Source organism: Stegostoma tigrinum, chromosome 18, assembly GCF_030684315.1.
Source record: "Stegostoma tigrinum isolate sSteTig4 chromosome 18, sSteTig4.hap1, whole genome shotgun sequence".
NCBI lineage: Eukaryota > Metazoa > Chordata > Chondrichthyes > Orectolobiformes > Stegostomatidae > Stegostoma > Stegostoma tigrinum.
In genome coordinates this window covers 5374741-5391444 of record NC_081371.1, presented here as the reverse complement: position 1 = coordinate 5391444, position 16704 = coordinate 5374741, and the positions used below count along the sequence as shown (strand labels likewise).

Below are 16704 nucleotides of genomic sequence, written 5' to 3'. Positions count from 1 at the left end.
ACAAGCAGACAATATTTTCTGCTTCATCCACTATCTCCAACAAATGAGTAACTATCAGTTTACTTTCTATTTTTGCGTCCACTGGGCACTTTGCTGGAATTCTTAAGCATTTGAGTACATTTAGCCCAATCTTCAGGACTTCTGAAATTCGATTTCTTTGCGAGCCTAGTTGTATTTTTGTCAGATTTTGTTCTGAAGAAGCAACAAAATATATATTAGCATCCCTCTATCATCGGGATATTCAAAAATGTTTCAGTGCAATGCCCTCCCCTCCTTCTAAAGTCACTTATTTCATTGCCGCTCCTATCTGAAGGATGGCCTAATTGTTGAGGTAATGGAGGATACCTGTAGAACTGTTGCTCAGCAGGAATTGTTTTGAGAGAAAGAGCAAACATTCACCAGAAAAGCACTGTCACTTATTTTGGTTATGTTCCTTACAGGTACTCAGTGGCACCATACTCTCAGTTGGAAAGGCTTGGAATCACGCACCCAAAGCCATTTCCTTTCGTAGGCAACATGTTTCTCTTCCAACAGGTAAGGTCCTTAGAGAAACTTTACATGGAGAAAGATTTGTGATTGGAGAGGGAAAGAAAACTTGAATGAGGCTGAATTTGGTAGGATCTTGGGTTGGATGCAAGATAATAATGGAAAAAAAATGGTAATCTGATATTCTATGTCAAGTTAAACCGCAACTGCAGGACGAGATATTCTTGTATGAAGGTGATATAGGCTCAAACTGGTAAAGGGCTATTCCAGGAAACATTAACACAAGTGATTATTACCGGCAATGGGATATTTGAAGGCTTTTGAATGATTAAGAATAAAATTAGATGCTTTTACCACGTTTCATTGAAGCGATTATGGTTGATGTTATCCCTCATCACAATTTGTCTTTCTGATTCAGATACATCTCATTCATTCCCTTATTTCCATCATGATGTGATAGCTGAAATTGTCTTTCTGTAACTTTATGTACAAGAATCTTACAATTGAAAATCTACCTGGGTTTCCTAATAATTTAAAAAGTTAATCATTGACATTTGTTTGTCCATACTCCAATAAAGTCAAATTCAGGACAGATGCTGTAAAACTAAAGGGCCCCCGCCACAACCGCCCAAAGAGGATCCCCCTCGTTCTCACACACCACCCCACCAACCTCCGGATACAACGCATCATCCTCCGACACTTCTGCCATCTACAATCCGACCCCACCCCTAAGACATTTTTCCATCCCCACCCTGGTCTGCTTTCCAGAGAGACCACTCTCTCCGTGACTCCCTTGTTCGCTCCACACTGCCCTCCAACCCCACCACACCTGGCACCTTCCCCTGCAACCGCAGAAAGTGCTACACTTGCCCCCACACCACCTCCCTCACCCCCATCCCAGGCCCCAAAATGACTTTCCACATTAAGCAGAGGTTCACCTGCACATCTGCCAATGTGGTATACTGTATCCATTGTACCCGGTGTGGCTTCCTCTACATTGGGGAAACCAAGGGGAGGCTTGGGGACCACTTTGCAGAACACCTCCGCTCGGTTCGCAATAAACAACTGCACCTCCCAGTCACGAACCATTTCAACTCCCCCTCGCATTCTTTAGATGACATGTCCATCATGGGCCTCCTGCAGTGCCACAATGATGCCACCCGAAGGTTGCAGGAACAGCAACTCATATTCCGCTTGGGAACCCTGCAGCCCAATGGTATCAATGTGGACTTCACAAACTTCAAAATCTCCCCTTCCCCCACCGCATCCCAAAACCAGCCCAGTTCGTCCCCTCCCCCAACTGCATCACACAACCAGCCCAGCTCATCCCCTCCCCCCACTGCATTCCAAAACCAGTCCAACCTGTCTCTGCCTCCCTAACCTGTTCTTCCTCTCACCCATCCCTTCCTCCCACCTCCAGCCGCACCTTCATTTCCGACCTACTAACCTCATCCCACCTCCTTGACCTGTCCGTCTTCCCTGGACTGACCTATCCCCTCCCTATCTCCCCACCTATACTCTCCTCTCCACCTGTCTTCTTTTCTCTCCATCTTCGGTCCACCTCCCCCCCTCTCCCTATTTATTCCAGAACCCTCACCCCATCCCCCTCTCTGATGAAGGGTCTGGGCCCAAAACGTCAGCTTTTGTGCTCCTGAGATGCTGCTTGGCCTGCTGTGTTCATCCAGCTTCACACTTTATTATCTAGGTGGCTTTGTGGTTAGCTCTGTTGCCTCACAGTGCCAAGGATCCGGGTTCAGTTCTAGCCTTGGGCAACTGTCTGTGTGGAGTGTGTACATTCTCCTTGTGTCTGCGTGGATTTCCTCTCGGTGCTCTGGTTTCCTCCCGTGGTCCAAAGATGTGCAGGTTAGGTGGACTGGCCATGCTAAATTGCTCCATAGTGCCCAGGGATGTGCAGGTTAGGTGGATTAGCCATGAGAAACGTGGGGTTACAGGGGGTAAGGTAGAGGGGTGGGTCTGGATAGGATGCTCTTTGGAGGGTCGATGTGAACAGATTGGACTGAATGGCCTAATTCCATTCTGTCAGGATTCTGTGATTCAATGATAAGGATCAAGTGCAGGATTAAGGAGGGGAATGCAGCCTTAGAATAAGGGCAAACCTTTATGACTGAGGTGAGGAGAAATTTATTTAGAGGATGGTGAATGTTTGGATTTCTCTACCCCAAAGGCTTTGACAGTTCAGTCACTGAATATGTTCCAGATTGATATCAGTAGATATCTAGACTCAAAAGTCATCAAGGGATATGGGAATAGTGTGAGAAAATGGAGTCAATATAAAATTTCAAAGAAGGCATGGGGGCTGAGTGGCCTCCTTCTATATCTATATTCACATAAGTGCAAGGCAGAAATGAGAAGACATAACTTAGAAACAGCAATTACATGAGACCACGCTTTGTTTTCTAAAACTGTAGACTGTAGGAGGAAAGGGAGACTGATAGAAGTAAGGAATTCTACAATTTAAGTATCTGTAGAAGAATGATTGTGAAAGAAAAATGTGTCATCTTGATGTTACTAAGGCGAGGACCTAAAAAAGAGAGGTATGCGCAGTCAGGCAACATATTTGTGGTTTAAATTGAATTTTGAAGTTAGATTACTCATGGCGCTAGACCACCAAGGTAACAAGATACGACAGCTGATCTACAGTATTCCCTAGGTTATGAGAAACCAGAAACACTCATTTGACATTACTGGAAGCTGAGATTTTTAAATGCTTATTTCCAGATGACCGTTCATTTCACTGAATGTTTCCCTGAGAGACTCCTCACAGTGAATCAGTGTTTTCCAGCCGGTCCTGGTTGTTTTTAATTTGTTGCTGAGGCAACAGGCAATTGTTCTCAAAAGGAACCTAATCAATAATCACACGTGAATTCCAGAACCGCTTACCCCCTGTTAATTACGTGTTTACCAAGCCTGAGGTAGTTGCCTGAATTCACTGGGTGAAAGGAGTGGTAACTGCACTCTTGATATCTGAGGAGTAATATCACTTTGATTTAATTCTGATGTCAAGACGTTTTTGAATGTCCCCAAGCAATTTCCATTTATTTATTGCTTTCCCTTGTTAAGAATCAGTTGTAGATAATGGAGCCAAGGACTCCCAGTTCCTATACACTCTTCAATCATTCTTATTTTAAGAGATAGAGGAAGTACATTATGTTAGAAACACTCCCGTGTTTTAGAGAAGAATGCAAGAAATGTTGTTTGACTGTTTCAGTATCTTTCCGAACTTGTTTCCCTGCTTGGTTACATTGTGATGTTAATGATGAAAACTGACCAACGTTGAGTCCTTTGGAAGTGTTTCCAGATCAGACTAGAGTTGGTTTAAAGTTGCAAGATATGTTACAGCTTTCTTTTGGCTCCTCTGAGTCCAAGCCAGCAATGCATTTCAAAGGCTGTCTGGTTGCATACACTCGAGGTCTTCATCCTTTGCAGTGGAGCTGGTCAAGGCCACAGTGGTAGTGGTATTATGCAAATCTGATCTGATTTCATGAGAACTTTATAAAGCATAAACATCACTGCTATCAGTGGGAGAACAAAATTTTTAAAAGTGTTTGGGCTGAATTTTTGCCCATCTGTCTGGTGAAAATGGTAGACAGTGACTTGGAGCAATATTGCTGCTGGCAGTGTGCTCACAAGTGTATTTACTGGAACCAACTTTCAAATTCTCCAGCTGGCTCTGATTAGATGTCAATGCTGATCCGGTCAGATCACATTTTGTGGAAGCTCTGGCAAACATTTAAGTAGTGGCTTGGCTGAAGGGAACATGTAATGTACCTTTTTGTGTAGGGCTAGGGCCAGGACCAGCCCTGGATGATTCTTGTGCTCCCCACCCCGACCTTAATTTTGGCCTAATTGCCATAATTCTGATGAGTGGGCAACTTACCATAAAACCCCAGATTAATTCAGGCTTGTTTGACTACGGCTGTGGCTCCCTTAGGACCTACCCGACATGGGGTAGAGGGTCAGGGGTGTGTGATGGCAGGAGGCAAATGGATGATTGAATAGTGTGATCTCAGTTTAGTGGGGAGGCCTGCAGTGATGCTAGGAGTACTGTTATTTTCAACATGAAAAAGTTTACCATGTTAACAGTTTCCAGTGGTCCCTTTTTGACCTGTCACTCCAAGGAATTAACTCGAACATCGCCTCCAGAATCTTAAGTGGACAGGGCATGTCCAAGCCTTCGGCTTCTCATTAGCTTACAAAAGGGGTCTACTGCTTACATAAGGTGGCTTCCAATCAAGATATCTATGCATATTCGAAGGGTCTAGACCCAAAACGTCAGCTTTTGTGCTCCTGAGATGCTGCTTGGCCTGCTGTGTTCATCCAGCTTCACACTTTGATTTCTATATATATTGCTCACTTGTCTCAATGGAAATAGAACATAGAACATAGAACAATACAGCACAGAACAGGCCCTTCAGCCCACGATGTTGTGCCAACCATTGATCCTCATGTATGCACCCTCAAATTTCTGTGACCATATGCATGTCCAGCAGTCTCTTAAATGACACCAATGACCTTGCTTCCACAACTGCTGCTGGCAACACATTCCATGCTCTCACAACTCTCTGTGTAAAGAACCCGCCTCTGACATCCCCTCTATACTTTACTCCAACCAGCTTAAAACTATGACCCCTCGTGTTAGCCATTTCTGCCCTGGGAAATAGTCTCTGGCTATCAACTCTATCTATGCCTCTCATTATCTTGTAAACCTCAATTAGGTCCCCTCTCCTCCTCCTTTTCTCTAATGAAAAAAGTCCAAGCTCAGTCAACCTCTCTTCATAAGATAAGCCCTCCAGTCCAGGCAGCATCCTAGTAAACCTCCTCTGAACCCTCTCCAAAGCATCCACATCTTTCCTATAACAGGGCGCCCGGAACTGGACGCAGTATTCCAAGTGCGGTCTAACCAAAGTTTTACAGAGCTGCAACAAGATCTCACGACTCTTAAACACAATCCCCCTGTTAATGAAAGTCAAAACACCATATGCTTTCTTAACAACCCTGTCCACCTGGGTGGCCATTTTAAGGGATCTATGTATCTGCACACCAAGATCCCTCTGTTCCTCCACACTGCCAAGAATCCTATCCTTAATCCTGTACTCAGCTTTCAAATTCGACCTTCCAAAATGCATCACCTCGCATTTATCCAGGTTGAACTCCAGCTGCCACCTCTCAGCCCATCTCTGCATCCTGTCAATGTCCCGCTGCAGCCTACAACAGCCCTCTATACTGTCAATGACACCTCCAACCTTTGTGTCGTCTGCAAACTTGCTGACCCATCCTTCAATCCCCTCATCCAAGTCATTAATAAAAATTACAAACAGTAGAGGCCCAAGGACAGAGCCCTGTGGAACACCACTCACCACTGACTTCCAGGCAGAATATTTTCCTTCTACTACCACTCGCTGCCTTCTGTTGGCCAGCCAATTCTGTATCCAGACAGCTAAGTTTCCCTGTATCCCATTCCTCCTGACCTTCTGAATGAGCCTACCATGGGGAACCTTATCAAATGCCTTACTGAAGTCCATATACACCACATCCACAGCACGACCCTCATCAACGTTCGATATACTTCTGCCAGTTATAAGGCATGGGACATAGTCTCTGGAAACTGGTGTTCCACCGCAAACCCTGGTTTATGCCACCCAGAAATCATAGGATGGTTCAAATGTGCTACCTCTGCATTCTAGCAGAGCAGTAGATCAGCTACACGAATGATACACAGAGCAGCGATAAAAGTGTTGTGCAGTCATGCCGCAGGAAAATCATAAAACATTTCCCTGCTTTAATACTTAATTTCCCAACATATTTTAAGATTCTGGGTTTCAGATCTCCTGCTGTCCTTAAAATGAGTTTTGCAACATACTCTTGCTTCTTCTCTATCTGTCCATTGCTTGCCAATACTTGAGGTAAACGTAGAGCTGCAATAGTTGTGGAAAATGGGTGACTGATTTATAAATCAGTGTGTTTGCCATAAGTGGCAGTAAATAACTATTTAAAGGATGTTGTTTATCTTCCTTCCCTTGATAGCTGGTAAGATCCGGTGGAGACCCACATACCAGGCCGATTCCACCCTTCTATTAAATCATGAGTGATCTTGTTTTCTATGTCCATTTATTGGCCTTCAATCCGTGTACCTTAATGTCCTTGTCAAAAAGAAATGTCAGTCTCAGTTTTGGAATTTTCAATTATTGCCCGCAGCTTCAACGTTTTTTGGAAAACGTGTTCCAGATTTCCACTATATTTTCCACGAAGAATAGCTTCCTCATTTCACCCTAAATGAAAAGCCTTGAATTTTAATGTCATTTCTGATTTTGACAGACATTCCTTTTAAAAATATCTTTTCCTTTTATCTACCATATCAAGTGCTTGAATCATCTTAGAGACTCAAATTATATCACTCCTGAATCGCCTGTGTTCAAGGAACTCATTTTAGCCCAGAGATAATTCTGGTGAATGGCACTGCATGCTATTTAGGTCCTTTCAATCCTTCCAAGGTCTTGTGCTCTAGAATAAATGCTCAGTTGGTGTATACATTTTATAGCTGAGACATACTGATGATATGTTTCTAGGTTCGATCCCTTTGCCAGGTTGAATTAGTTGGTGTTGGCCAGTGCCACCAACACTACAATCGAGGTAATTCGTCTCTGGGCTGGGGGTGTTAATGCATGTGGACAGAGTGAAGGGAAGGTAAAGTGAAGGAGGATGGATAATGGTTTGAGGAATTGACTGTGTTTAGATGTCAAGTCAGACTATGTAGCCTGCTTGTTAGGTTGAATTGCTTATTTGCTCAATCTGATCAGATAGTTAGATTGGTATGAAAAAGATCCATCCCTAGCAGGTAGTCAGAGCTTCTAGCAGAAGTAAAGTAGAAACAGTGGCTTTGGAATGTGAAAGAAGATGGGGTGGGTGGGTGTGTCCTGCGTTAATGCTGTGTACATGAATGTGGTACTGGGCATGTTCCATACAACTTGCTGAGCTTCATGAGATCTGGTCCCTGGGCAGACACTACAGCAAGACCCTCTTTCCTGGGATGACAGTGCCAAAGGGCTCTAGCCGCAGGCAGATAGGACATGGGCAGGACTGTCCTTTTGAGTTGTCAATGTTGCTGAACAAGGTGTAGCAATTAGCGTACAACTCCATTTCAACCTTCTGATGGTGGTAAGTTCATTGAAGCAGGTGAAGATGGCTGTGCCTGGGACACAATCCTGAGGAACTCAGACAGAGATGTCCTAGGTCTGATATGATTGACCTCCAACACCAGCAACCATATTCCTTTGTGTCAGGTATGATTCCGTCCAAGTGAGACTTTCCTGCCTGATTCTAAATTACACTAGTTTTCCTAGGGGTTCTTGGGTGCCATAGTCAATCAAATGCTGCCTTAACATCCAAGGCAGTTCCTCTTACCTAACCTCCATTCTTATCTCCATGTTTGAGTCAAGTCCAGACTGAGCATGCATGAGCAAATTGTTGCTCAGCAATGTCACTTAGTAGCACTGTGCATTAGCCCTAGAACACTTTGCCACTGAGAGTAAACTGATGGGGCTGTAATTGGGATGGATAGCCTAATCCAGCTTTTTATGGAAAGGAAGTACCTGGATAATTTTCCACATTGCCAAGTGGAAGTCAGTGTTGTTGCTTCACTGGAACAGCTTTGCTTTGGTGGGAGGGTAGTCCTGGAGCTCAAGTCTTGAATACTGCTCTGGAAACTTGAACGGACCTGTTGCTATTGTATCATTCTGTGCCTATAGCCGATTCTTGATACCAGTGGATGAGTTGAATTGACTGAAGGCTGGTACTGGTCATGTTGGGCTCTTTAAGAAGATGCTGAGATGTATCATTCTTTTGACTGAGGGTTGTTGCAAATGCTTCGTGTTCAGTATATTTTTGGTTTTTCCTTCCCTGGTTAGTTGTTTAAATGCTTATCACCATTCACAACTGATGTGGTAGGACTGCAGAGCTACAATCTGATCCATCTGTGAAACTACTTAGCTCTAATGTACGTTGCATACAAGTTTTGTATTGTAAATATTTTCATGTTCTAGCTTCACCAGATTGCCTCATTATTAAGTACGTGTGGTGCTTCTCCAGGCATGTCCTCCTGCACTCTGCTTTGAATTAGGGTTGATCACTTGGCTTGATGGTAATGGTAGAGAGGAGGATGTCATTAGGAATATATATTTATACTTAAAGAATGCACGGGACTGGAATGTGGAACTGTCTTGACTTTGTGGATTCAAAAGGTTTGACAGATGTCTTGAAGAAACATGTGATACCTTGGAATTGTTTAACAGTTGTGTGTGCTGTGACTCATATCCAAATTATTGAGAAGTAACTAACGTTGGAAAGGAGACAGTCGGGTTTTTGAGAGAGATGAGATTTATTGTTTTAATTACAAGACAGATTTGGTTTGCCTGTGTGGTGAAGGTTGCCTGGGAACACTCTTCTCTCACTTCAGTGTATCAGTGGAAAGAAGAGATCTCCATAGCTTCCAGTATGCCATATTCTGTCTCTCCATCCTGAAAAAGTAAGAAGAAACCTTACAGCATAGCAAGCTGCACAGGTCGTACAGCAAAGTATTTTTTAGGGACATGAAAAAGTAACTAAATATCGGTATATCTGACTTCCTCTCAAATTTTAAAAGCTGAAATGTTACATCTGTTGAAATGTCTACCTGGCATATCTTACCTGAATTGTAGTTGGTCTAAAGATGTTCCATTGCTTGAGCCTGGCCAGCATTTCAGCCTGATTGACAGGAAAGCATGGGAGATCATCCCATTTTATCATTAGTGCTGGGATTCTTGGCTGACAGTTTGATATTTTTCTTTTTTGCGTTTTTGTTTAAAAATAATTTTCCTTCAGAGCTGCGCTGCCTTGTTTGTAGTGTGAATGTATTTGGGTTTAAGGGACATTCATTAATTTCAAATTATAGGTTGGTTGTTAACCACGTTTGCCACTTTTTAAAATCATACATTTTGTTTACCAAAAATAAGTTATTTTGAGTATATTAAAGACACATGTTGAAAACCTCTTTTATTCTGGAGAGTTAAAGAATTTTGTCTTTTTTGACTGAGTCAATACATTTACAATATTTTTTTTCTATTCATTTGTGGAATGTGGGTGTCGCTGGCTGGCCAGCATTTCTTGCCCATCCTTGGTTACCCTTGAGAAGGTGGTGGTGAACTGCCTTCTTGAGCAACTGCAGCGTACCAGCTGTAGATTGAAACACAAAGCCCTTTGCGATGGAATTTCCAGGATTTTGACCTAGCAACAGTGAAGGAATGGCGACACATTTCCAAGTCAGAATAGTGAGTGGCTTGGAGGAGAACTTGGAGGTGGTGGTGTTCCCATATGTCTGTTGCTCGTGCCCTTCTAGATGGAAGTGGTTATGGGTTTGGAGATGCTGTTTGAGGATCTTTGGTGAATTTCTGTGTTGCATCTGGTAGATAGTAGCAGCAGCGTGTACTGAGTGTAGGTGGTGGAGGGAGTGCTTTTGAATCTGGTGCCAATCAAGCGGGCTGCTATGTCTTGGATGGTGCCAAGCTCATTGACTGTTGTTGGGGCTGCACTCATCCAGGCAATTGGAGAGTATTCCATCACACTCCTAACTTGTGCCTTGTAGATGGTGGACAGGTTTTGAGGAGTCAGGGGGTGAGTTACTTGCTGCAGTATTCCTAGCTTCAGACCCGCTCTTGTAGCCACTGATTTTATGTGGTGAGTCCAGTTGAGTTTCTGGTCAATGATAACACCCAAAATGTTGATAGTGGGGAATTCAGTGATGGTAACACCTTTGAATGTCAAGAGGAGTGGTTAGATTTTCTCTTATTGATAATGGTCGTAGCCTGGCATTTGTGTGGCGCAAATGTCACTTGCCACTTGTCACCTCAAGTCTGGATATTGTCCAGATCTTGTTGCATTTGAACATGGACTGCTTCAGTATCTGAGGACTAATGAATGGTGCTAAACATTGTGCAATGATTGGCGAACATCTACACTTCTGACCTTATGATGGAGGAAAGGTCACTGATGAAGCAGCTGATGATGGTTGGGTCGATGACACCACCCTGAGGAACTCCTGCAGAGATGTCCTGGAGCTGAGATGATTGATCTCCGACAATCATGACCGTCTTCCTATGTGTCAGGTATGACTCCAACCCCCGATACCCATTGGATTCCAATTTTGCTCGGGCACCTTGATGCCACACTTGGTCGAATGCAGCCTTGATGTCAAGGGTTGTCACTCTCACCTCACCTCTGGAATTCAGCTCTTTTGTTCGTCTTTGAGCCAAGACTGTAATAAGATCAGGAGCTGAGTGGCCCTGGCAGAACCCAAACTGGGCGTCACTGAGCAGGTTATTGCTGAGCAGGTGCTGCTTAATAGCACTGTTGATGATGCCTCCCATCACTTTACTGTGATTGAGAATAGACTGATGGGCTGGTAATTAGCTGGGGTGGATTTGTCCTGCTTTTTGTGTGCGGGACATACTTCATAGAATCATTGAACCTTTACGGTGTAGAAACCCTTTGGCCCAGCAAGTCCACAACGACCCTCAGAACATCCCACCCAGACCTACCCCTCTATAATCCAGCTTATGTACACACCTCTGAACACTATAGACAATTTAGCATGGCCAATCCACCTAACCTGCACATTTTTGTACTGTGGGATGAAACTCGAGCACCTGGAGGAAACCCACAGAGACACGGGGAAAATGTGCAAACACCACAGAGACAGTCGCCTGAGGCTGGAATCGAACCGGAGTTCCTGGTGCTGTGAAGCAGCAGTGCTAACCACTGAGCACCATGCTTGTCGCCAATTGTTTCTTGATATCACATGGAGTGAATTGAATTGGCTGAAGACTGGTATCAGTAATGCTGTGGACCAATGGAGGAGGCCGAGATGGATCATCTATTCGGCACTTCTGGCTGAAGATTGTTGCAAATGCTTCAGCTTTATCTTTTGCATCGACGTGCTGGGCTCTTCCATCATTGAGAATGGGGATATTTGTGGAACCTCCACCTCCAGTGAGTTGTTTAATTGTTCACCACCATTCATGACTGGATGTGGCAAGACTGCAGAACTTAGATCTGATCCACTGGTCGTGGGATCGCTTAGCTCTGTCTATCACTTGCTGCTTTCGCTGTTTGGCATGGAAGTCATCCTGTTTGGTGGCTTCACCAGGTTGATACCTTATCTTCATAATGGTACAGTTCATGGAGTTATCCTGTCAAGAGTTGTAACAATATATCACACCATCAGGTTATGGATTGTGGTTGACATTAATTATATTGATGGCCTCGAGCCTAATAGATGTCCAGTTTCAAATGGCTAGATCTGTTTGAACTCCATCCTATTTAGCACACAATTCACAGAGGCTGTCTTCAACTTGAAGACAGGTTTTTTGTCTCCAAGAACTGGTTGGTTGGTTTCACTTCTACTAATACTGTCACAGATAGATGTATCATCAACAGGTAGATTGATACAAACAAAATCAGATAGAATTTTCTACCTTGTTGGTGCTCTCATCTACTATGGACCCAGTCTAGCAAGTCTTAGGACTTAACAGTTCAGTCAGTAGTAATGCTACCAAGCTTTTGATGATGTACATTGAAGTCCTCATCCAGAGAATGCTCTATACACTTGCTAGCCTCAGTGTTTCTTTTAATAGGTATTCACCAAGAGCACATGGATTCAGCAGCTGAAGGAGTGCACTGGAGGTGGTGAGCAGCATGGGGTTTGCTTCCTCAGGTTGGACCTTATTTCATGAGCTTTTCATCTTGTACTTGTGAAGACAAGTGCAGGAGAGGAATGCTAAATTTCAAACACTCACAACAATTTAGATTCTGGGACAAAAGCAGTGCTTTCTCTATTGGCAAAGCATCTCTGATTGGCTGAAGCTGCCATTGAGAAAGCAATGGGGAAGTGAAGGTTTCCCAATCTTCTGGGTAATTTAAGAAGAAAATCAAAGGCTTCTGTTTCGGCTTCCTCCGCATGACTATACATTGCTTTCAGCAAGTATAAATGAGCCACATGACAACCTCAACTGATTGTCTTAAATTCGTTGTTCCTGTAGCTATGAATGCTTTCAGGATCATTCAGAGTACACCCAATTGCACAATCACGTTTAACAATAGACTTTTAGTTTCAGGCATTGCTAGCATACAGTCTCCACTCTGCCTATTGCAACAGCCAAAGCAATGCGCTGTTTGATTCTTTGAACTGATTATTGGGGTGTCAGTCTGACATGCCTTGTACCCAACAACTCTGAAATTCATGCCCAATGCTTTTCAGTTATGTGATAGGCAGAATTTCTTTTTGCATTTGTGGCACCATCCTATTTGTGGAAAATACCACTGACCTAGCGACCAAATAGTAGCAGTGTGAAATGGCTTGCTTAACTTGGTATTGAAATTTTTGAGATACTTTGTCTCTTCAAGGTAGATTTGTAAAGTAGATTTTCAGACCCAAGAATTGCACAGTGGTGCCTACTGGCCTATTTATGAGTTTGCATGAGCTTCAACAATATGTCTCTTTTCAGCAACCTAAATAAAACTGGTTATGTCATTTTGCAGCCTCAGCAGCTGGTCCCATTTCTGCTGCTCGTTGGTTTAATTTAGTGAGCAATTGACAGTTTAGGCTTGCTTCGCATCTCAATGAAACGATCACTTTTTTTTGATGCCTCTTGAGCCAGACAGCATTCTCTTTGTTTGACTCTCACTGCCTGGCCTATGTATAGAACTACAAAGTTCCCCTGCCCCCAGCCCACCCTCTCTGTGTGCAAACTCCCTGGAAAACAGAGCTTGGATGTGTGGGGACATTGTCCACAGATTCACTGGGCCCAGGCACTTTTATTTTGTAGCTGTTCAATGACTGATGAGGCAGATTAAAGCATTGGTGGCAGTTTTCATTGTGTAACAGATGACATTGCAGCTGCTACCCCCCACCCCCAGACTTCCTTGCTTTTCTCTCCCCTTGGTGAAGTGTGTGGCACTCATTCCCTCGACAAACACATGTTCTGTGCTAGAATATGAAGCCATAACCACTGTGATACATTACCTGTAACAATCCTAAGTAGTTTAGCGACTAGGATTCTGTTGCTTCTGCATTAAAAAAACACCTGCTGTTGAGCCTTTGCAATAAATCATGATAAAAGGAGCCAGAGGCACAATTTGTGGACAGTGCTACTTGTGAAGGTAGAATCTCAGTTCATCAAATCTTCTGGCAGTGTTATTTACAAAGCAATATGTCGATTTGTAAAGTTGTTTAGTGTCCTTTCCATTAAGGCGAAATTTGATAAGATAGATGTTGAAAAGACATTCCATTTGTGGGGTGAACAACAGCCATGGTAGATTCAGTTGTTGATTCAAGGAGAAATCTTTTCACCCTGAGAGTAGTTAGAATGTGCAACTACTGACCACATAATGATTGAGGCAACTAATATTGATGCATTTAAAGGTAGACACAAGACCATAAAATATAGAAGCAGAATATTTGGCCTAATTCAATCATGGCTGATGTTTCTCAACCCCAATCTCCTGTCTTCTCCTCATAACTCTTGATTACTTTAATAAGTAGGACAAATGGAGGTGTAGACTATTTTCTACATGGCAAAAGGCTTTGGAAATCTGAAGTGCAAAGAGACATGGGAATCCTAATTCAGGATTCTCTTAAGGTTAACATGTAGGTTCAGGTGGCACTTAGGAAGGGAAATGCAATGCTAGCATTGATTTCAAGAGGTCTGGAATATAAAAGCAGGAATGTACTGCTGAGGCTGTATATGGGTCTGGGCAGACTGCCTTTAGAATTTTGTGAGCAGCTTTGGGCCCTGTATCTAAGCAAGGATGTGCTGGAGAGGGTATAGAGGACATTTACATGAATAATTCCGGGGATGAAGGGCTTGTCATATGAGAAATGGTTGAGGGCTCTGGGTTTTAACTTGATGGAATTTATAAGGATGGAGGGGGTCTTACTGAAACTTGCAGAATACTGAGAGGTCTGGATAGAGTGAGTATGGAGAAGATGTTTACACTAGCAGGAGAGACTAGGACCCAAGGGTAGAGTCTCGGAGTGATGGGACGCTGAGATGGGGAGGAATTTCTTCAGCAGAAGGTCATTAATCTGTGGAACACATTGTCACAGAGAGCAGTAACAGTGTATTTAAGTCATTTGAGTATATTTAAGACAGAAATAGATAGGTTCTTGATTGCTAAAGGGATCAAGGGTTATGGGGAGAAAGCAGGAGATTGGGGTTGGGAGAAATATGTCAGCCATGATCAAATGGCAGAGCAGACTTGGTGGGCTGAATAGCCTAATTCTGCTTCTACATCTTCTAGTCTTATTTCACCTTTCCCAACGTTATGCTGATAGGGTTACATTTAGGGGCTGGGAAGAGGTTAGTATATAAGAATAAATCATAACATAATTTGGTTGGATCTGTGGTGTCGATTCTGTGTAATTCTCTGACCCAGCGCTGTGTGGGAAATGCATGTACAGTACCTCATTCATATTTTAGATGACAAGCCCAAATAAAAACTCACATTGCTCATTAATTTGTGCAACCTTGGAAAACCACCTCAATTTGGTTGTGCAAAAAAAAATCATTGTGCCAAATCCTATGTTTAAAATTACCGTCAATTTTCCTTCATCGTCTTCAGGCAGTATTAAATAAGTAGCCGCTGTCATGGCTTAGTGTCCAAATTTAACAACAGCGGAGATGTTCGTTTGAACTTAAACTCAAAATGGCATTCATACTGGATGCAGTTCTTGATAGCTTACGTGTCATAATGGTAAACCTCTGTTTATGAGCTCTTGAATTGGGATTTGGGAGTGTTTTTGTTTGGTGGGCGTTTTGAGGAGGTCTGTATGGAATCTTGGACCTCGCGTCATTTCCAGTATTTTATTGGCACCGTGCTACCAACTGATGGCTAGCTGTCCAGCAATGCTGAACTAAAGAAACATTCAGGACCACAAGATTTGTTTCCCAGCTTTCTTGCCCTTCTCTTCCAGCAATGATTTGTGCTCAAGCTGTCTCTTCAAAGGATCGCTGGCTCTCTCTGGTCCCTTGCTTGGTGGCCGTCCTTCCTGTAAGTTCTCGGGTGTACCCTGTTGTTGATTCAGAAATCAGTGTTATGTTGCAAATGGAGGTCATTTAGCCCATCCTGTCTCCACTTGCATTCCAAATGAGCATTATCCCTTTCAATCATTCTCCTTTTTTTTCCACCCCTACACTTTCTCATTCATTAATCATCAGCGCTGTTTTGAATGCCTCAATTGAACCTGCCTCCACCATGCTTCCAGGCAGTGCATTCCAGAGCTGAACAACCTATGGCAGGGTATAAGCAGATCTTTCTCCTATCATGTTTGTATTTAACTTTTTTGCAGATTTTAAATTTGTCCCTTCTCATACTCATTCCTCTTGAGTGAGAACAATTTCTCCTCTATTAAGATCTTCTTGAACTTAGAAAACTTCAATTAGAGCTCCTTACAGCCTCCTCAGCAAAGGGAATAGCCACAAACCTTCCTAATCCATCCACATAACTGAAGTATCTTCTTCATCCTTGGAGCCATTCTTGTAAATCTCTTCTGCATTTTTTCTAAAACATTCTCATCCTTCCTGTAGTGTGCTGCCCAGAACTGTACTCCAACTGATGTACAGGAATTGTCTTGTATAGGTTCACCAAAATCTCTTTATTCCTGTATACCTGTATTAGTAAAGTATGCTGTGTTACCTGCACTTCCAACCTGTCCTGCCACCTTCAGTGATCTATGCATATCCAAACCACCTCCCCGCCCAGAAAAGCAATATCTTTCTATTGCCTGTCCATGTTCTTGCTACCAAAATGCAACACCTTACACTTTTGTGTTGAACTTCATCTGCCATCTATCTGCCCACTCTACCAATTGTCCTGGTTCTGTTGGAGTTCTCCGGTATCCTCCTTTATAATTTACAATGCTCGCAAGCTTCCAGTCGTCTGCAATCTTTGAAATTGTTCCCTGTATACCAATATTTAGACAAATAATATGTGTCAGGAAAAATGAGGGTCCAGAACTGACCCCTGAGGAGTTCTACTACAAACTTTCCTCCAGTCTGAAAAATATGCATTGAACTTTACTCTCTGTTACTTGACCAATTTTTAGCCATGTTGCTACTTTTATGGTTCTAATAGCTTTTATTCCATAAACCATTACTTTTCTCAGTCAAT

General features: G+C 43.1%; 1 protein-coding gene across 2 annotated transcripts in view; it reads left to right on the top strand.

Annotated features, from left to right (window-relative positions):
* The window catches only part of tbxas1 (thromboxane A synthase 1 (platelet)), a 217652-nt gene that overhangs the window by 35664 nt on the left and 165284 nt on the right, over positions 1 to 16704 (top strand). For both annotated transcript variants that reach the window (XM_048549363.2, XM_048549364.2), the window contains one exon: positions 441 to 534. In XM_048549363.2, the coding sequence (XP_048405320.1) occupies positions 441 to 534 (94 nt within the window). The remainder of the gene's footprint in view (positions 1 to 440; positions 535 to 16704) is intronic.